The sequence below is a fragment of the Poeciliopsis prolifica genome, unplaced genomic scaffold (assembly GCF_027474105.1).
Source record: "Poeciliopsis prolifica strain line A6 unplaced genomic scaffold, Auburn_PproV2 SCAFFOLD024, whole genome shotgun sequence".
Classification (NCBI taxonomy): Eukaryota; Metazoa; Chordata; class Actinopteri; order Cyprinodontiformes; family Poeciliidae; genus Poeciliopsis; species Poeciliopsis prolifica.
Window position 1 is genome coordinate 3388043 of NW_026562399.1, and position 21941 is coordinate 3409983.

General features: G+C 38.4%; 2 protein-coding genes across 2 annotated transcripts; one reads left to right on the forward strand and one right to left on the reverse strand.

Moving 5' to 3' along the window:
* The first annotated feature begins 347 nt into the window (after window positions 1-347).
* On the forward strand, window positions 348-14903 carry bckdk (branched chain ketoacid dehydrogenase kinase). The gene is made up of 11 exons (XM_055046659.1): window positions 348-747; window positions 3353-3421; window positions 3514-3624; window positions 6546-6593; window positions 8060-8179; window positions 8298-8396; window positions 8959-9032; window positions 10186-10314; window positions 10880-10969; window positions 12067-12222; window positions 12328-14903. The coding sequence occupies exons 1-11, from the start codon at window positions 445-447 to the stop codon at window positions 12470-12472; spliced, it is 1344 nt and encodes a 447-aa protein (XP_054902634.1). The 5' UTR covers window positions 348-444; the 3' UTR covers window positions 12473-14903.
* A 179-nt stretch (window positions 14904-15082) lies between these two features.
* orai2 (ORAI calcium release-activated calcium modulator 2) lies at window positions 15083-21561 on the reverse strand. Its single transcript, XM_055046660.1, has 3 exons — window positions 21244-21561; window positions 18857-19095; window positions 15083-18191 (listed from the first exon to the last, which is right to left on the reverse strand). The coding sequence occupies exons 2-3, from the start codon at window positions 19088-19090 to the stop codon at window positions 17628-17630; spliced, it is 798 nt and encodes a 265-aa protein (XP_054902635.1). The 5' UTR covers window positions 19091-19095; window positions 21244-21561; the 3' UTR covers window positions 15083-17627.
* Window positions 21562-21941: the final 380 nt, after the last annotated feature.

The following is a 21941-nucleotide window of genomic DNA, read 5'->3' on the forward strand; positions in this document are numbered from 1 at the left end:
AATTAAATTACTGCAAAGAACAATGTAATTATGTTGCAGAGAAATGAATTGTAAAACTATTTCAGTATTTTTCTGTTTTTTAATCAGGCACGTTAGTAAGCCCTGTATGTAAGCATTTTTAGATTTAGATTTGATATTGTTTATTTTTATGTGGCATAATTTTATTAGCATAAACATGTTTTTACTACTATTGTTTGTCCATATTACGTTCCGTGCAGAGTACAGTATGTGCCGTTGTGAGTGGGGCGTTGATTACGCTTAGCTCCGCCTCTGAATCACTCGCTGATTGGCTGCGCTGTCTCGTCGTTAACGTACATCTTAGACCTACTGACCAATAAGCACAGAGGCCTTTCTGTACCCTGTCTCTACTGTATTGAGATCAGATTCGTGCCTTTGTGCGCAACGACACAACCCTAATGGCTTCATAGCAGTTGCAGAATTCCGATGTTCTGCACCAGGAACGGGCCAGCCCAGTTCGCGCTAACAGCTCGTCTCCAAATGCGGCCGGGACTGGCAAGCATAGCGGCGGAGATGCTGAGCGGTGTCACCGGCAGGGCCGGGCCGAGGATCGGCAGCCTCTTACTGACTCCCGCAAGCAAAACATTACCGGCGTTGCAGTCTGGCACCGGGAATCACAGATTCCGGTCCACATCATCAGCGCAGGGTGTCTCAGAACTGGCAAGAGAGCGGTCTAAGACTGTCACTTCCTTTTATAACCAGTCCGCCATCGATGTTTCTGCAGAGAAGGTGAGGAGTGGATTTTTTTTGCTCTCTGTGTTAGCGCGAGCCGGCTGGAGCTGGCTTGAGCTTGGCGAGCAGAGCTAGCTGTTATAACACGGACGGTGCTAGATTCAGTGAATGCAGAAAACAGTCATTCTTAGTTCGGACTGCTATCTTAACTGTCAGTTAAGGTTGAAAGTAAAAACTACATTTATTGTACTGTGTTATACAATAAAAGAAGTTGCTTACATAAGTAGCTTAGCGGTTGAACCTCGTTTTCTTAAAGCCAAATAGGAAAAATGTGATTTAGACAATGAAATAAGCATATGGCTCAATTTTATTTTAAAAAAGTAGATTCGACAATGTTTCCAAATCACAGTGCTATAATTGGAATACATATTACTTATATAAATTAAATATATATATAAAAAAACATCTTAATTTAAGAATCAGAACCATTATGTTACGGTCTGATTTCCTCGGTTGTCTGCGCGCCCTTGAACGCAGCATCGAGAGGACAAAATGTTTAGCTAGCTAAACGATCTTCTACTAATTAATAGTATCAGAGGTTGACGAATAAAGGTGGAGAGCCTGAATCTTTTACTCCAGCAAAGCTCACAAGAGTGGAACAAGTATGTGTTATGAGCTGAGGAAGGGTTAAGGTTTCAAATTCGGAGATTGAACAACCCAGTTATTTCTAGAAAGTCGCTATATTGAGTCCCTTTGTTGCTTCTTGTAGCTAATCTGACCTTTTGATCCTATTTTGAACTTTCATTTTGATTAAAATAAAAATATAAATTAGTAGTCCGACTAATTTGAGGTTTAACTAATTGCACTAAGAGATGCACTAATCTTTTTCTTTTTTCTTTTCTTTTTTTTTACATAAGACTCAGTTTTTTCTCACAGTTGTCAACACTCTTTCCTTCCTCTTTGTTCTTTGCAAACTCAGATGTTTTAGTTCCTCACACTCAATCATTTTCAGTCAGGTGTTTACCAATTATCTTGTTGTAAACTTTTCTTTTTCTTAGTGCAGAAACAAAACCCAAGGTGTACTTTAAATTATTTCCAAAATACCTGTGAAAGTTTAAAGATCTTCAGTTTGTAAACAGTGAATATTTCGCTGTGAAGTTGAACAAACTTTAACTTCATCCTTTAATTTGACAGTGGTGACCAGCTTAGCTCTGGTCACCAGACAAAAGGGAAAGTTTGAAATTGCTGTGTGCATTGCTGTGGTCAGACCAGGAGAAACTAGGTCAGATTGTTCCCCCTGATTGTCCTCCACTTGTGCTTACAAGTTTTGCATCTGCGTACACCTTGCCAAGAATTTATTTTCCTCAGGTTCAATTAAGGTAAACAGACACAGCATGACCGTTTGTCTGCCAGGTGTGCCTGCTAGGGCACATTTGTTGTTATGAAAGTGCAATCCGATCTTTGGGGGAAGCAGATTGCCTGCAGATGTAGTATGACTTGTCTTTTTTTTTTTTTTTTGTTACTCTCGAGGTCAGTGTTTCCTAACCCTGGTCCTCAAGGCACACTGCCGTTCATGTTTTAGGCGTTTCTTTGCTTCAGCCCAGGTGACCTCAATTGACAGGTTTTTTGTGAACTGCAGTCAGCTGAATCTGACATATTAAAGCAGGGAAACATCTAGAACATGCTGGATAGTGTGCATTGAAGACCAGGGTTGGGAAACACTCCTCTAGACAAAATCTTTTTTGCTACGAATTTGCAGCGTTATGTCCTTTCAGATTTTTACCGTTTTGGGTTTTGTGTTGCAACAGAATATTTCAGATCAAACTAACTTTGATGCCTGACCGAATTAACCAGAGTAAATAAAAGATATAGTTTAGTTTATTACCAACCCTGCTGCTGTGAAGCACCTTAAAGAAACAACTGCTATAAAGTCTTTGTGATAACTGGAGTTTAACTGAGTTTCTTACATTAATGTGGAAGAGCTGTGTTTCCATCAATGTCTTTTCACTAGAAAAGGTTGATAGAAATGGCAAAATTCAAAGATAATTTTGCAAAAACGTTTTTACGCCTGCTTGAGGGGGTTTGGGCTTTTTCGAAAAATTGTTACTATGCTAAAGGAGAGATGGAAACACATTTGCTGAATAGGCTTTGAAAAAGCAAATTTTCTGAAGACTGGGAGTTGACGGGAGTCACAAAACCTTGAGAAAAATCTAATTCCCGACCTCCAGTTTATGTATGATTTATGGATTGCAGGCAATAACATTTTTAGTTTATTTTCTCCTAAATTATAGACAGCCGTAATGAATCTGTTAGAGTGTAATCACAGGAACCTGTAATGTTTGTTTTTGACGTGTCATGGTGTTCGTCACACAGGTTGTTTTGTCCTAAAAATCTTACTGAGATGTGTCCCACATTTATATTTTTAAAATTATCAAATTGTGTAAATCAAAATAACTTAGAATGAGTTGCTTTGATTGGATGCTTAAGCCAATGAACGAGTTTGTAAGACTGCTTATAATATTATCCAGTAACTGTTCCATATAGATTCAAGCAAAATACACTCTTACTTTAGTTTTGCTTCTCATGTTTAATTAAAATAAAGAAACATGTTTTTTTAATTAAAAATGTATTTTAATTTACTTCCTTTGCAATTTGTCTGCAGGCCTCAGTCCGGTTGACCTTAGCGACCCTGCTGTATTCTGGGAAGTCTCCTGATGGACACCACATCTTGGTAAACACTTCACCCACACTAAGAGTAAATCACCTAACCGCAGTGCCTTCATGCTCTGCAGCTTTTCACTGTGTGTGTGTGTGTGATCCCAGAGCAGTGGCAAGTACCTTCACAAGGAGCTGCCTGTGCGGATCGCCCATCGCATCAAGGGCTTCCGCAGTCTGCCCTTCATCATCGGCTGCAACCCAACCATTCTCCAAGTGGTAAGGACACAATCCTGTAGAAACTTCTTGATAAAGTCACTATTTTATTTTTTAGAGCTAAACATAAAGGAAGCCACTACAGCTGACCTTATAATAAGAACCGGGAGTGTCTTCATGAGTCAGTGCTGAACTTTGACAGACTGGAGAGGTGTGGAATAACTGGTGGGAATTTTAATGAATTATTTGGGTGAAAAGACTGAAAGGGACATGAAACTGTCAGTCATTTTAAATTCATGACACAAACACAAGCTGTGTTTACTTAATAGAAACTCCACAATTTTACAAAACACTCTCCTTTTTTTATGGAAAGTTTTTGCATTAGGATGATGTGGGATTTTTTCAGTAGTATCGAAATTAATGTATTTCGCAAAGCTGCAATGAAAAAACTTTTTTCACATCACACAAATTATATGATCAACAACTAGATGTTACTACTGACAGAAACCACAAAGAAGAAGGCAGGAAGTGGTAGGATGACAATGGTGTGGCATGTTTTTTAGCGACTTATCATGTGACAAAACTTCTTCACGTGTGATTTTAATTGCATTTCTTTTTTAATGGAAACAGGACAATTGAAAAATTATGTCTTTTCAATTTTAGTGGAATATCAACAAAGTTTTGGGCACATAATGAAAATGCATCTATATTCAGAGACAGACAAGATTTAGTAAATCTAATGTCTGAGAGTTAACTTTAAAAACAAATAGAACTAAATAAAGGCTCACAAGAAAGATCAAAGAGTGTTAGAAAAATACAGAGTACTAATAAAAATAAAAATACATCGTACTAATACAAGATTATAACATAAAAATAGTTTCGTTTCATTCTTTTTATATCAAAGAGGCAATATTTCTGAGTTCAAATGGGATTCAGTAATATCATACTTTTAATTGTTCATGTTGGAAAATCAAAACAATCCAGATTTGTATTTAAATTTTAGATGTTGTTTTCATCCAAATAGAGATTTAGTGCTGCGGAATCCAAGGTTTCTGCTGAGTCTCATTTCTTGAATCCAGCCCCTACAAATATTTATTACTATTACATGGTTGTTCATAATCCCAATGTCGAAACATGACCCCGTTTCCACGACGCTATTCATCGCTAGAGCCAAAACAAATGATTAAATCAGAGGCATAACCTGCGTGCTCCAGGGTGTAACGTTTCACTAACTGCTGATCGGAGCTGAAAACGAAGAAACATCCACCACCGCTACAGGTTCACCCGGCCTGGGAATGAAGGGCCTTCCCACTGAACACAAAAGCTCTGTGCTAATCAGGGTTTTCCACTTATTCTGTGCTGAAATTGCTGATCCCACGAGAGTGGAGGAGCTTCTGTCTTCACCTTTCTGCAGGATTTACCTGCTAACTGTGGCAGTCTACTGCCCTTTCTTTCCTTTTCAAGTCCTTTTAAGCGCATAAATGTTTGGTAAAGTGAAAAATCAAAACAGAAAGATAAAAGATGTGTGATTAGATTTAGCTTTAGTTCCTGCTGTTCTGCAACAATCCTCAAACTTTCCTGTTTGTTTCAGAACAAGCAGGAGACTCTGTTCTCCTCGAACGCTTCTGTTGAGGAGTTTGAGGACATTTTACTGTCTTTTTTCAGCACATCGATGTGCTGATGTGTTTACCTGTCGACAGAGCTGAGTTGATTGGTGAATGAAAACAAAACTAGAAGATGAAAACTTGCAGAAAAAACTTGAGACTGAAAGGTTCACCTTCCAAATAAATCAGACACTAATAACTTATTACATCTTTCTTTAGAATGATTTTTTTTTTTGGCAAATAAAGCCTGAAAATAAAAAAACCTAAACACAACAATTTGTATACTAGGTTTCCACATAAATCTTAATTTCAAAATGCTTCAAACGAAACATTAATCCACATCTTGTTTGTTTTGCAGAGCCCAGAAAAAAAAATCTGCAATGTTCTATAAATTAATTTAATTTAATTTTTTACAAAAATTTGACTATTTTTTATATTTGGTTAGTTTATTATTGAGCAAATAAAAATGAAAAAGTCACAATTTATTTGGTCTGAATGTTTTATTGAGAAATAAATATTTTTGTGGTCCCCAAAAGCTTTCAACTTGATGATTTGCACCGCAGTGGCAAAAAGTTTGGACACCAATAGCCTAGTCAAAGCTTTGACATATATCTAGATGAGAATCTGTGGAAAGACTTTATAACTGATGTTAAAATATTCTCCACTCTGATGTTTGTCTGAGGTTTTAGCTGGTTGATTAATTTTTGAAAACTGAATTTCTTTCCTTCCGCTTCACAATTATGTTCCAGTTTTTTGCTGATCCAACCTCATAAAAACCCAGTGAAACACACTGAGATTTGTGGAAATAATGTGACAGAACACAGGAACATTTTAGGGGAAGGAATACTTTAAGACAAGGCACATCTCTAAAGGAGGTAATGATGCATCCGTTGTTGGTTTTTTTTTTTTTTTTGGTTGTAAAGTTGGGTGCCAGAACGTCTAGCGGGAACACATTGTTCTTGGAGGTTGAGATTAAACAGGCAGCATTCCTCTGCACAGGCTGCACTGCCGCTCTAATCACCCAGAGTAAATGCTTCTGTGGAACAGAAAGAGCTTTTTGTGACATAAAAGCAGAGTCGGCGTCTCTTCCAGCCAGTTTTCTCCCTCTAAGCTCTTCTCAACTCGGTGATGAACCTTCACCCAGATTCCTCCTTTGGTTGCGTAAAGCCCGGCTCTTTTCTTCATGCAATCAGAAGAAATGGAGGTCAGCTCAAGTATCTGTTAGCAGCTGAATTATAACTGTTACAAAATGTTATTTACACAGAACGAAAACAAAGAAGGATCTTCTGTAATGCGACCCATGCGAGAGTCTGTTGGCGTCGCTCTGCGGCTGATTCTGGTCATGTGACTGAGATCCGTCTCTTTTGCTCTTTCTTGCAGCACGAGCTGTACATCAGAGCCTACCACATGCTCAGCGACTTTCCACAGGTGAGTGTCACGCAAACAGGAAATACTGCAACGGCACACGGTTTGGGTTCATGAGTTCAAGTTCAGCATTTCTCAAGAGAAGAGGGGAGGGGATGGCATGTCATCTACTGTTAAAAACATGGATTCACCTGAAAACAGCTGCGTCATGGTTGGTTCATCTGCTCTGAACCAGAAAACAGCAGTTTTAGCTTTAAGAACAGAGAACATTTAGGTAAATTTCTCTTGCTCAAAATTTCATCAAATTAATAAAAAGAAAAAAAAATAATAGTGTAGATCACGGATGTTCAAAGTTCAGCCTGTGGTGCTGTGACCCCCGAAACAGACAGACCACTATTCAGTAGTTGAGCAAATATGGCCTGTAAGAAGGTAATTGTTGCAGATTGACTTTTTATTATCTTTGATCCATTTTTGCAGATAAAATTGTGTTTACATGAAGAATAATCTAGGCACAAGGCAACTTATCATTTATTAGCAAGTTTAAAGCAATCATCTTCATTTTGCAGTAAATTGAACCACAAACACTGAGCAACTGTTCCTCAGATTTGGGTGAAGAAATCAGTCAGATTTACAAAAGTTTAGTTTGTTGTTGAGGAGATAAAAGTAAAAAAAACTAAAAAAACACAAGACCTTTATTTTGGTGAATATATATTTTTTCTTTCTGTTTGTGGCCCGCAAATGCTTTCAGGGTAATAACTTCTTGCCTCCATGGCAGAAAGTCTGTACACCCCTGTTACAGGTTATTTGGTTTGTCCCGTTATGGACCAATGAAGCTCATCTGCTTCCCACAGCTCAGGTGGTGCATGACAATCTTTCTACATTTACAATGATTTATGCCACATTTTCTACCGTTTGACTATTTAATTAAAATATTGGATGCTTAGTTTACTGTTGAGCAAGTTCAAACACATTGTTTTTATTATTATTATTATCATTTTAGTTTTTAACAGCAAACAAAAAGTACTTTTAACCTGAAATTTTTGGCCTTGATGATAAAAACTTTGGACACTGCTGTCCTGGGCGAGAAGCTCTGTTTCATTTTTACTTCTGTCTGCAGGTTAATAAGAATTTTGTAGATAAAGTGACAATCAAAAGTATTCATCTCTTTGAATGTTTCATCTTTTTTATTTGTCTTACAAATCAGTCATGATCGACACATTTTTTTTTGTGTCATTTTGTTGCTCATGGTTGATTTGTACAAGCAGTAAAAAGGGTAAAACATCCAAGGAGGTGAAAAGTATTTATAGACACTGTTGTTTACTTTGAAAGGCAAAAAGTTCAGCTCTGCATCACATCCTGCCTGGAAAAAATGATTATAGGAACAAATGGGACTATTTTAAACACACTTCTACAGAGGGATTTATTGGTTTCGTCTTTACAACCACTTCAAATTTCATCATGTAAATCAAAATTCTATGACTGAAGGAAATCATTTTCGGATTCAGTGTGAAGTTTGTGTCTGTGGCCAGATCAAGGACCAGGAGGTCGAGGCTCGTTTCTGTAAACTGGTGCAGCAGCTGCTGGACGACCACAAAGACGTGGTGACCATGCTGGCCCAGGGCTTCCGGGAGTGTCGACGACACATCCAGGCAAGAGCTGCACTCTGATCGTTACTACTATTTACTGGACTAATTATGGTTGAGGATTTAAAGGCAGGAAAGAGCAGGAGCCTCGGCAGTTACCGTTTCTGTTTTCTCCGTCTTCCAGGATGAGACCATCATCAGGAACTTCTTGGATACAACGCTGTGTTCCCGACTGGGAATCCGAATGTTAGCCACACACCATCTGGCTCTTCATGAAGAAAATGTATGTCTGACTGCTACATGAATTAGTATTTATATAGACAGTTTTCAGACTTTGTATGTATAATAAAATAAAGTGCGAGTATTGAACTAACAGAAATATTGAAAAATTTTAGGCTGCAGAGCGTATGAGGGAGTCGTTTTGCTCTCAGAACCTAAAGTCAGTTAAAAAAAACATCAGCAGAATAAAAGTTCTCCTTTATTTCCAGTCGGCTAAGTCCCTGCTGCTGTGTTTTCTGTCAAAAGTCATCAAGACAGTTTCAGCTCATCCTGTTTCTCCGCTCTAGAATTAACTCCCTGGAAATATGAGCCAATCGGGAACATTTAAATCTGGACTGAAAGCAATTTTTTCTTTCACGCCTTTTAATAGCTGTACTTTCGTTTCATTTTATTATTTTTGTTTCCTTCGAGCACTTTGGGTTGTGATGATTGGTGCGCTCCAAAAAACATTCTTTTTCTGATTTTTATAGTTGACTCTGGTTTGATAATGAATTAAAACCGATCGCTTAAAGAAGCTGATGGTATATCAGGTGTTTTTCTCTGACAGGAATTGCTTTGTTTTCCAGGCCGATTTTGTGGGGATCATTTGCAGACGCCTTTCTCCTAAAAAGATCATCGAGAAGTGGGTGGACTTTTCCAGGTGAGTTTGTTTGCTCTGTGCTGTCGGATGACTTCCTATTGCTTTCAGCTCTTTTATTGGTAAAGGAAGGTCAGAGGTCAGGTGATAAACACGGGTGAACGAGATATGAGCCGTCGATCTGTTTACCTTGAGTCTTCCTGTCAAACGGTGCTTCTGGAATAATATCAGAAGCTTCCTGCCTCTCATCGAAGCCATTCGGAGGATTTTCCTTTCCAATTGAGGCACAGATCAGTTATTTAGTTGTTTTAAAACGTCTCAGTGATGATTTCACTGTATTTCTGGTTGAGATGTTTGCTCCACAGGCAGGACGATTTCGTGAGTGTGAATGTTTTGAAAATTAGCCTGATGTTAATCAAGTTTAAAAATGTTACTTTTCTTCTGAAAGTAACTTTTCAAGAAGAGATTTCTACAATAGTCTGTCCACAAACGACGACAGTGACCATTTGATAAATATTTGAAATGTTTTGTACTTTTAAGTTATTATGTCATGAAGGACTAATAGACGTAGCTCCATTGTTTACACAAAGTCAGTTAGACTTTGTAAAGTTGTTGTTGTTTGTTTTAACACCAATCTGCCAGCAGGACTAGAGATGGAAATCAGCCACTTGGCTTTAATATCATGTATTTATTAAACCGTATTGAAAAATAAGCATAGCTGAACATAAATACTAATTGAAGCATTTTTTCCTATCAAATCATTTTGATTTCAGTTAAAATCACTGATTTACAGTGACAAAGATTTGAAATTTGCATGAGCTGCTTTTCACTACTTATTGCGTTAGATTAGACTTGGAATTTAAAGTAACTAACGTGTAGTTTTGGCCATTTTGAGCCATTAAAGTCAAAAACACAAAACGCAGAACAAAAAACAACCAAAAATGAATATAAAAATAGATAATAAACAATATCTGAATTTCTGTCAAGGCTAGAAGTCGATTTATGATGGAAAAACGTAAAGTAAGCCTAATAATAAAAAAGCCTTTACTCTTTTATTATTGTGACATTATCAAAGTCACAACAATAGACATAGAAAATAAAAACAAATTTAAATGTTAAAATAAAACAAGAAAAGACAAATGAAAATGCAGTGTTATAATCCTGCAGGACAGATGGAGTAATGGTCATTGTGGTTCATTCTCTGTGGCGTCGACAGGCGTCTGTGTGAACACCAGTACGGTAATTCTCCCCGGGTCCGGATCAACGGACACGTGGCGGCCCGGTTCCCCTTCATCCCGCTGCCGCTGGACTACATCCTGCCAGAGCTCCTCAAGAACGCCATGAGGTAACAGACCGGAGCATCAGCTCTCGTCCTGCAGCTTCCCAAAGCCACACTGAGGAAGGCTTCATGTGTTTTTGAACAAATATTTTGTTAATTTGGACCTCGGTGCAGAAGGAGAAATGATGACGGTGGGAATTACAGATCTGTGGATGAAGGGTGAGCGATGGAGGAAGCCAGGATGATGGATAAATGAGTTAAAGTGGGAGAATGACAGTGGGAAGGCATGATGAATAAAGGAAGTAGAGAAGAGGGATTAGGAATGAATGATGTTTGTTTAGGAAGGATGTTTGAAGACTGAAAGATTTCTTTTTCTCTTCTGAAACTTTGGCAGAAAATATCACCTTCCTAACAGAGAATTTCTAAAAACTTTTCAGCGATCAGGAGATCCATTGAAAGTGGCTAAAAAAATGCAAAAATGTTGTTTAGTTTGATGGTTTTAAAAATAGAATAAAGACGACTGAATTGATCTCCTGTGTCTTACGTGACTCAGAAGTGTTTTGAGTTACTTAGTTTTTAGGGGCAACATTTCTGTTAGTGTCTTAGTTTTTTATTGATGCTCCTCCTTCAGAGCCACCATGGAGAGCCACCTGGACACTCCGTACAACGTCCCCGATGTGGTCGTCACTATCGCCAACAACGACATCGACTTTGTCATCAGGTCAGTGGCTTCAGGTCCAAATGCAAGAGTTCAACTCTGAGACCAAATGTTTACCAAAAAAGAGGAAACGTGTGGCTCGCTTTAATATTCAGCTAGCTGTACTTTAACTGGGCCATTGCAACACCTGAGCATGCCATATGTGGGCACCGGGCTGGAAGTTGGACTTCGATTTTATTGTCCTGCATTTAAACTCGGGCATCTTCTCGACTTCCCTACCCCTGCTGACAAACATTCATCCTCTCAGGCATAAGTTCCCAAACAGCGTTAGCTTCTCACCGCACAGACAAACTTTCTTTACTATGTTCTTTCTTCTCACTTTATTCTCTATTCGGTCTTTATTGCATTCATGCTGCCTCATAACTTCTGATTCTACTTGTCCATGAGTTCTGTGGAAGGACTATTAGTATCAGGTGTTTAATTAAGACTTTATTAAACGTTCCATAATGAAAATGAATGGATGGATGAGATTTTCTAATTTTTACAATCTCCCCAACTTTCTGAAGCTCGTCTGGCGCCCCCTAGTGACAGCCACTTTAACAACGCTGTCCTAAGTCGACAGTGTCGTCAATATTTTTAGCATAAAGGAGTTGTGGAGTACAAAACTAATATTTGTCACCACTGTAGTTTGTCTCAAAGTGTTTGTCGTTGTCTGACACTTCTCCCTGACCGTCTGCTGGGTTCCTGGGTCTCCATGCTGCTGGTTGTTCTTTAAAGGAGAACCAGAACTGCTGCATAAAAGGGAGTGACAGAATCTGAGTTACTATGTTCAGGTTTTTATTTTCCCTTTTGCTTCCCATTGATGCCCTCTTGGTTTGTCAGATAAAATCCCCCAAATTCCATGGAAGTTGGTAGTTGGAGCATTATAGAAAGAGGAATATCAACAACTTAGGAATAGTAATAGTGGTGAAGACATCTAACCGGACCTGGCGACTCCCAACAGCAGCTCTGCTTTGCACAAATGTTCAGACCCTGTTTAAGGCTGAAGTTCGTACCGAACCGTTAATTTATGTACCATCTGAGCTCCACTACATCGTTGTATAGATCATTTCACCTGCACTGGTTTCCTCTGGTGACGGTTATATTTTGTGTGTGTTCAGGATATCAGACCGTGGCGGCGGCATCCCCCACAAAATAATCGACAAAGTGATGGATTACCACTTCAGCACTGCGGAGGAGAGTGTGCAGGACCCCCGCATGAGCAACCTGTTCAACACCATCACTAACAGCGGCAACCAGTCCAGCCCAATGCATGGGTAAGTATGGGACCTGCTGATGCACCCTTTCTTTTTTTTTTAGTTTTTTCCATTCATCACTAATCTGTTGGCTTTTTTTTTTTCTTTTCTTTTTTACTCCCGTAGATTTGGTTTCGGCTTGCCCACATCCAGAGCCTACGCGGAGTACCTCGGCGGCTCCCTGTCCGTACAGTCCATGCAGGGCATCGGCACCGACGTCTACCTGCGTCTGCGCCACATCGATGGCAAAGGAGAAAGCTTCAGAGTGTAAAAGTCACTCCCTGTAGGTCCAAACGAAGGAATCAGGCCACGTTAGAAGGTTTTCTTCCCCATGTGAAGGCAGGCAGAGATGAGGTTATGTGTCTGCTGAGTGGCAGCCTTCAGATCACTGTCAGATCTTCTTTGTTTCGCCTTTTACTGATTATAAGCTATGTTAGCTCTCGATTTAATGATTTCGGTTGTGTTTTGTGTTTTGCAGCCTGTGGCATGTCATCTCTTAAGATTTGGCGGTTCATGAATTCTTGAATGTTTTTGTTCATTGGGAACTTTCTCTTAAAAGAAGAAGCTTCATCATTTCAAAGCTTCACGTTGAATTCTCAACAAGGTCAGCTCACAGATTTCATGAATCATCACCGCATTCATGTTTTTTTTTTCTTCTTTCAAAATCTAAAGCCTACCTGGGAAAAAGGGTTAGATTGGAAGCAGTAAATGGAAGTTTTTAAAGGAGTTTTGGATCTTGTGGCTTTAATAAAAAACCCACATGAAACATAAACATTCAAACTGCCAAAACTCAAGTTGCTTTCAGTCTTTAAGTTAGAAGAAACTTAAATCTGTTTTCTGGGCTGGAGATGTTCATCTGCCTTACTGTGCAACTGAACTGCATGATGACTTTTTACTTTCCTTTTTTTGAAATGTTTTATTCTACTGTCTGATGCCTTCATCGGTTCACACAGATGCACACCGTAGTATTCAAACACATCCGTCTTTATTATTAGGTTTTGTGTGATGTTGCTTGGCTCTCGCACTGACCACAGCCGTTTTTGACCTTTCTGGAACAGCTCACAAGCTAACAATGTACCAGAGAAGTGTTTTTTTTTTTTTTCAAAATGTTTCATTAGAAGTTTGCGGTCTTTGAGATAGGCTTCCATTTGATCATGTTTATGAAAAGCTAACCAACTGAGTTTGTTGCACTGTAATACTTTTATTTTTGATCGTTTGCATTCATTCGGCTAAGTTGTAGCTTGAGTCAGTCGGGTTCCCAGTGAGGGTGAAGTGTGCACACCTCCAAATTGGACATGCGGTTGCGGGGAGTCCAATAGAAATGATCAAATTCTCCGTCTCCTGCTTCACTCAGTTCTCAGCCTTGATCGGATCTGAGAGCCCAGCCAAAATACATGGAAGGTTATGAATATTGTTGATGAAACCCTATATCTGCATTGTATTATGCTGATTCAAAAACACTTGATTGTATTTCTTCTTTCTTTCGTGTGGATGAAACTGCTGGTTGGGGTACAGAAACCTCTCATTTGAAGGAGAATACCACAGACAAAGCATCTATGTTGGATTAATCAGGCAAATAAGGATAGAAAGCAGAAGTTATTAACTAAGAGCTCTCTAAAAAGATGTTTTAATATTAGATTTAGCAGATTTTCAACATCTGGCCTCAGAGTTGAAAAGGAAAAGAAAGCGAAGATGTTGAAGTTTTGTTCTTGAATGTACAAAAGTGACTAAATTTTTCCCCTTTGGTCAAAGAAATAGTAAAAAAAAAAGAAAAAAAAAAGCCTTGACTCATGTGGGTCAGGAATTTACAACATAATAAACACTATGAGCACTCCCATGATTGTGGCGAACATTCCCCAGAGTGATGCTGTTGTTATGCAGCAGATCCTCCTGAATGCTACACTCACATTGTCTTTTTCACGTAGCAAAAACTTCTAATTGCTGCATTCACTGTCGTCCTTTAAATGTGAAAGGGCGTCAGGAACCCAGCTTGATCCCACGTGTTTGCAGCTTTCCACAGTAAAAACTCCAAAGTTTTTTTTTGAGTGACATAAAAACCACAAATAAGATGCTCAATAAGATGCTTAGCAGCTTTTTAGTTGCTGTCAACATGTCTCCTGGGCATTTGTAAAGTTTACACAGACATTTAAATGAATTGTTGGCTTGTGAGGTGTTGTGAACGTGTTTTATTTGTAAAATAGAAAACATTTCCTTTCATTTTTAAAAGGCTGCAGTATTTATTTCTCACTTTATTGCGAAAGATCATTATCAGTACCTACATTTCTTAGTTAAATGGTGTAACTAATGGAAGTTATGACGATGGGGGGTAAAAAATGTAGCTTACGCCTATAAAGCATGAATAGTTTACTAGCATCTTTATTCTAAAGTATTGCTGAAACAATGTTGAAGGGAGATTTTCAATTTGATGGTGTCATAAAATGTGCACTGTTGCCCTCTGCTGGTCTAAAAGAGTTGAAGCAGGGAGAAAACTGAAGATAAAAAGGCTATTTCTTTCCCTATTTTCTTTTTTTGTTTTCGAATCGGTTACTAGATTTTTAAGTTAAAATAGAATGTGATTTGAAAATAGTTATGTTACTGAAAAAATCTGCTGCCATGAGGAGTTCTGTCTTCTGGACTAACGCTGGTTTCTCATAAATTTTGTTTTGTCCAAGATTTTGTAGAAATTAAATTTTGTCTATTCACTTCTGTGACTCTGAGCTTTCTTGAACACACAATGATTTGGACCGAGGATTTCTTTAGCAGGTCGGTGTAAGTCAAAAACAGTAAAATGATGCTGAGACTCTTTCTGATGCATCTTTTCCACGGCTATCGGTTCCACCCTTTGCCTCCATGTTGAACAAAGTCGTCACACAAGACAAAGAAAACATTGACCTTAGTTTTATTGAGTGGTACATTCCAGGTTCTGACCCGGGATCTCTGCAGAACCCAGCAGGGCCCACAGACATGAAACAAAAGAATCAAGTTACTTATGACTTATGACAGAACAGACAAATAGAAAAAGTGCACTTTTTTTTCTTCTGAGAACAAAAAATAAGTAAATAAAAATGAACTGAACCGCACTTTGGTCTTTTTTTTTTTTTTTGGAATGTGACAATTTGGTTCATGTTCCTTTAAAAAAATGAAATAAAATAAAATATAAACTGTTTATCCAGCAAACTCAAGGCAGTTATTCTGTAAGGCAATAGGAACAAGTTCAGACATTGAAGTGTTTCAAATGGCATCCAGGCAGGTTTGTTTCCTTTTGTAACAGGCAACAGAAGAAACTTTCAGAAACTATAAAAGCACAGTAAAGTCAGTCAGCTGTGGAAAAGTTAATGAATCTTTTCAAGTTATTTAAACTAATCTGCTCTGAATCAGTCACTTTGCAGAACCAGAAGAGAAACACTCAACTGATGATGAGCGAACAGAAAGAAAACATTTCATTTTCAGACAATGGAAAAAAAATAATAAAAAATGAAACTAAATTATTCACAACCCACATTCATTTCTCTAACTTTGACGATTGTGATTTACAGTCAATAAAAACCCACAAGTCGATTTCTAAAAACTTTAAATATCACATCAGACCTTCCTGATAAGGAAGATGGTGGTTCAAAGACTGCTTCATGCAAGCAAGTTGAAGTAAAATTACGCAGAAGGAAAAAGACTGGATGTTGGGCTATGGTTTTTTGCATTGTTTTTTGTCTAAACCACTCCAAAACCAGAGTCAACTACAAGGCAGCTTTAGAGCACTTCATGCTTGAAAATAAAGAAATTATAAAAACTTTTTTCTCATAATTTTAAGACGTTTGGGTAAAATTACGGCCTTATTCTGCTAGTATTATAGCTATATTCTTGTAATTAAACAAAAAATTCTCATATAACCCAGAAGGAATGATTGAAATAAAATCAACCAGCTGGATACGAAATTATTTACTGTCATTTACAATTAATTTTTTTAGAAAAGAAACCAAAAATATAAATAAAAAAAATTTAATCAGTAATCAGATCTGGTACGAAAAAGCCGAAGTTGATATTTGAATTTTGAGAAACAGAACTTTAGGTTTTCATTCTTTGTAAGCAGGAATCAACAAAATGAGCAAAAATAAACCCCTTTTTTTTAGCGTGAAATTGTTTTACATTTGTTTTTAAATGTCATTTTTCCATCATAATCTAATTTATTGAGACACAACTGTAACTACCTGCGGTGTGCAGAACCAGAACCCTTACAGTTAGATGGTTACCAAAGAGAACCATCACTGAAAGTTTCTGTTGCGTTTATCCTTTATTGACCTGTTTTATTCTGGCATTTTGTACAGAAGTTTGAAGTGTTTCTGTCTTAAAGAAAAAAATATATTAAAAACTTCAGAGATCTCAAAGGAGGCATTAACATTCAAGTAAATGTCTTACTAGTTGTAGCAGAAAGTCTTTTCAAGTTGCTGCATGAAACGAGTAATAAATACATTACTGTATGATGGCGTGTTAGTGACGTAGACAGAAAAAAAAAACAAGAGCAAATGTCCAAAAACACAGCGATATTCTTAGAATAATCTCAAACATTTTGTAGAAAAAAATGTGAACATTTTTTTAAATTAAAAAGTCCAAAAAATTTGAAAGAGAAAACTCAGAAATGTAAAGATGAATCTGACAGATTTTCTACAAAATTTTGGAGATTTCTGAGTTTTAAAAATAAAAAATATTTTCCTTCTGGAAATATTCACTTTCTAAAGTCAGTAAGCTGTGCGTGCAAATAAATAAATAATTAAAAGTTACACACACAATGAACAGGTATGTTTTTGAAACTTGGAAATTTTTATGTTTTTTTTCTGAAAATTTCTGATATTAATCTCAAAATTTCTAAATGTTTTGGCATAAATTTACTCAATTTATTTCCATTTACAATGGCCCTAATATGCTGCGATACTATTAGAAGAGATCGCAAAAGATAAAAACTCCTCCATGTCCCTAGAGGGCGCCGTCATTTTGGACACTATGGAAATGTAACATTGTTTCTGAATGGAAACCTGCCAGGAGCTTTGGCATCACTTTTTCATCACAGATTATGAATCCAACTAAAAACCCACCTGACTAAATGAGAACTCTCTTTGGCTGAGCGTGAAAACCAGGTTGGTTCGAACAGAAGCTGCAAGTCAAATCCAGAATATTCCACTGATAAAAAGAAATGAAAACAGGAAGTTGCTCATTTCCAAATGAAGCTACCGTTGTAAATCAGAGGCAAAGTGCATTTTGGTACGGAATAGCCCTTTTTGTCGTCTGTAAACTTTTTATAGTTTTGACCTCAACAGGTCTGCAGATCGGGCCAGCATTCCCAAATCGTTCCCCTTCAGAAGAACTTGGCAGTCTGAGGCCCAGCTCTATAAATATCCAACATGGTGGAGTCTGTAGCGCCGCTGTGCGTCAGGTCATCACACCGTCTGCAGGCCTCTCTCCTGGCCGTCCAGCTGCACCTTGATCTTGTGCAGTTCCTCAATCTCCTGGTGGTGGCGCTCCGTCTTGTGGCCCACCAGGGAGCGATAGAAATGGATGGTGAAGATGAGGAAGATGATTCCCACCGGGACCATGATGATGGTGGAAGCCAGCGCCGCCTGCCAGCCGCCTCTGTCGCTCGGCGGAACGCTGGGGGGGCTGGTTGGACATTCCTTGGCGTCGTCCTTGGATTCACGGTCGACGGGCAGGAACTTGATCCAGCAGAGGAGCACGACCTCGGCCAGGAACAGCAGGATGCCCAGCGCCGTGGAGAACCCCCAGGCCAGCTCGATGTAGTGGTGCATGCGCTCGTGCGGCGACTCGCTGACCGAGTTGAGGTTGTGGATGTTGCTGACGGCCTCCACGTTGGGCAGGATGCAGGTGCTGATGAGCAGGGCGAAGAGGTGAACGGCCACCAGCACCGTGGTGCACACGGCGAAGGAGATGAGCAGCTCTCGGGGGTAGCTGTACTTCAAATCCAGCTCCACCTCCACCATGGCCACCTGCAGCACAAAACCCCGTTAGAACAAACTCCGTGGTGAAGACGCAGCGATCCGATATGAACATCTGAGTCAGTCCTGATACTAAAACTAATATATAGCAGGAAAGGGGTCGGCAATATGGACTTAAAGTTTTATCACTTCATTCCATGGTAAAGTGGAATGTTATCAATTAAATAACTTTTATTGATAAGAATAACTTTCATTATGATTATTGCTATATACCATAACTATAAATCAAAGTTCTTACCGTGATAAAAAATTCAGATGTTCATATCGGATCGCTGCGATACGATACATTTTTAAATTGTGTAAATTTTAAAATGTCAACAGAGGAAACAGGAAGTGATTTGTTCTAAAGAGTCCAAATCCTCTGGAGGAAGCAAAGCATAGAAACAAAGAGCTGGTAAAATTTTATAAGGAAATGAATCAAAATGGAAAACGCTGCAAACAGTTAAAACAAAAGCATGTATGTATTGTAAACAATACGATACATGCCGACCCCCAACCTTCAGTGCAAAAACGAAGCCACAAAGGAGAACGCTGCAACCATTTCCTGGTTTCAGGGATAAGTGGCAAGATAATGGTGAAGCAAAATGTTTTCCGGTCTTTACACACAAAGATAAAACACAGACTTCCGACATAAAGTGTTGTTTTTTTTAACGTACCATTGCGAAGCCAGAGAGCAGGGCGGAGGTGCGGCTGCTGGCCTTCAGCTTGGCCCGGCTCAGGTAGAGCTTCCTCCAGGACAGGGCCTGGACTGAGTGGTGGTTGGAGCTGACCAGCTCCAGGTAGCTGCGCCGCACCCAGTCCCTGTAGTCCATGCCCCCGTTGTCAGGAGGCGGCGGCTCAGAGACCCCGGGGACCGGGGAGCCCATCTGCACGCTCAGCTCCCGGCTCATGACACCTGGAGGATAAAACACAGAAACACCGTCATCAACGCAGCTTCATCATCTTCATTTACCCAGTGGCTTCAAAATGGGGGACAGATATTGAGGAAAGAGGCAGGTTTTTCCTTCTTCCTGCTGTCTTCTCATTTGTAGATCAATGTTGAAATTTGTTAAATCAAGTAAACAAACTGACTAATTGATTTTCACTTCACTCTTCATCACTTTCATATGTTGCCCAATTAAGATGAGAAGTCTGCAGACTTCACCCAGGAATAAGATATGAATAACCGACAAACACATTAAAGTTAGTAAAGGAGGAATTTATGCAGCATTTTGTCCCACGGTTCCCTATCAGAGTACTGGCTTCTGAACACCAGCAGCTATTTTTGACCGTCTCCCAGCGGTTTTGCAGTCTGTGTTCTCCTGTCAATCAGCTCCTCTAACTCCAAGTTTCTATTCATGTCATCAGTGAAGATCTGGAATATTCCCACGATCCTCAGTTAAGCTTATTAGGACACAGAGTGTGTCTGTCACAGGAATGTTTCACTTAAAATTGCTGCTTGTGAAATTCCAGAGGAGCCGCCGTGGGAATAGAAGAGGAGGAAACAGGAAGACAAACAAAGACAAATAAACTATCTTCCAGCAGTACAAATTTGAGAAAATGTTTTAAATAAAAAATTTATAATGAATATTATTATACTGCAAGATGTCATGCTGTTATGTTGGTGTGACTGTTTTGAATAGAATAAATACAAATAACTTTTTTACCCCCCCGATGGGGAAATTCAGATATTTGAAAAGCAAATTGACAGACAAGTTGAAGCATGCAGGTTCACTCAGAAGTAAAAATATAGAAACAGAAAATAAAAAAGGAGAAACTGTACAGACAGGGCAAATTTACAGCATAAGAAAAACATACTATGCAGTTATCAAAAATAGCTCAAAGAAATATTGTCAAATTGAGCATAAAACAACAAACTTGTCAAAAGTGTGCAGATAACATAAAGTTCTGAGACAAAATGTTTAATATTCACTTTGCTGTCTCTGGTGAACAGATCCAGTGCAGACACAGCTACAAAACAAAAACAAAAAGCCTGGTAAAAAGCTCAACAATTTTAAAGTTAATAAAATATCAAAAGAAAAAAATTGGGATCAGAGCAAAGAATCAATTTATTAATAATTGGCATATGTATCAAAACTGTTTTATACTTCATTGTTGCACCAAGAAGGTCCAGGGTTCGATTCCTGGACTGGGGTCTTTCTGCATGGACTTTCCATGGGTTCTCTCTGGGTACTCCGGCTTCCTCCCACAGACCAAAACCATGACTTTCAAGTTTTTGTTCCATGTATAAAGTCGATTATTAAATAATCGCTCCATTTGAGACCTTGGCACAAACTCACCACACAGAAGAAATATTTCTGAATCTCTGGAGATTTTAAGCCCTTAGGGGGTCACTTTTAGAAATATAGGCTCTCTTTCTATGTTTATTTTAGAAAACAAATCCATACTACTGATGTTTTCACTCGAGTTTAGGACATTTATTAAAAAAAAAAGAAATATATATATATATATATATATTATATATATATATATATATATATATATATATATATATATATATATATATATATATATGCAAATTAGTAGACTCGAAGAAGTCTACAATTTATTACTGACAAAATATGTTCAGCAATTGGATAAAACAAAAATGAAGGGACTTATATATTTATAAAGGCGATAGTAGATTTGAACCGCGTTGTCGTGTTTATTCATCAACCCGAAAGTGCTTCGCTGAGCCTGGAGGACAGACAGGTCAGCAGAGATCAGCTCCTTTACGCTTCATGTATATTTAGAAACCCGCTAGAAGTGAGCTGGATACGTTTACAGACTTATATAGAAAGTTCATTCAAAGAGCTGCAGTTATCTGAGTTCTACTGCGAAAGCCGAGGAAAGAAAAGCAGACAATTAAAAAATAAATATATAAAGCAAATACATTTAAACAGCTGACATTTAAAGATGAACGATGCAAACTCCTCGGCAAGTTTTCAGGCAATCTAAAAAGACTCCTCTTGCTAGCTGATGCAGCTAATATCAGAACAGTTTGAAAACAGCCAAATTATCAAGTTTTTGGTCAAATGTGTTAATTAAAGTTTATTTTTCTTACCTGTTCACAAAGGTGCCTTCGGAACCTCAGATATAAACTGAACCACAGTCTTGTCTCCACGCTGTTAGAGAAAGTAAAAAATATCCCGCAGGTCCGACCGGGGTTTAGTACATCAGTTAATGTCTTTTTCTGGAGGCAACGACGGCCTGTTTTTCTGCTTCTGCGGTAAAAATTTAGGTTCCGTGAGTTTAATGTCTGGACCCACGACGAAAAGGCAGACTTCCTTCCGCACTGCCACCTGAAACCCGGTCGCTAAGGTTCGTATGATTTCGGGTGGGACTGAGCAGAAAAGGAAAGCAGCAAAAGTCATGGTTTCCGGTTTTGTGTGCTGCTTTCAAAATAAAAGAACACACAAACGTCGACAAGAACCTGACGTAGCGTAAAAGCCGGGGACCTCATTGGTCTAGGGAACAACACGTCAGCACCTCCACCGCATTGTAAGTGGTCGGTTTATGGCCGGTTCCTGTTAGAAACAAATACAAACCTGTTTGGAAACGGACTTTTCCAGATAAAAAAATTGTAATTAAAAAAAAATACAACAATGACAGAAAATAAAGAACCTCTTCCAATAAAAATAGGCAATTAATTGTTTAGTTTAAGTTGCATTATTTATAATAATAATAATATTAATACTACTACTACTACTACTACTAATAATAATAATAATATTAATAATAATAATAATAATAATAATAATA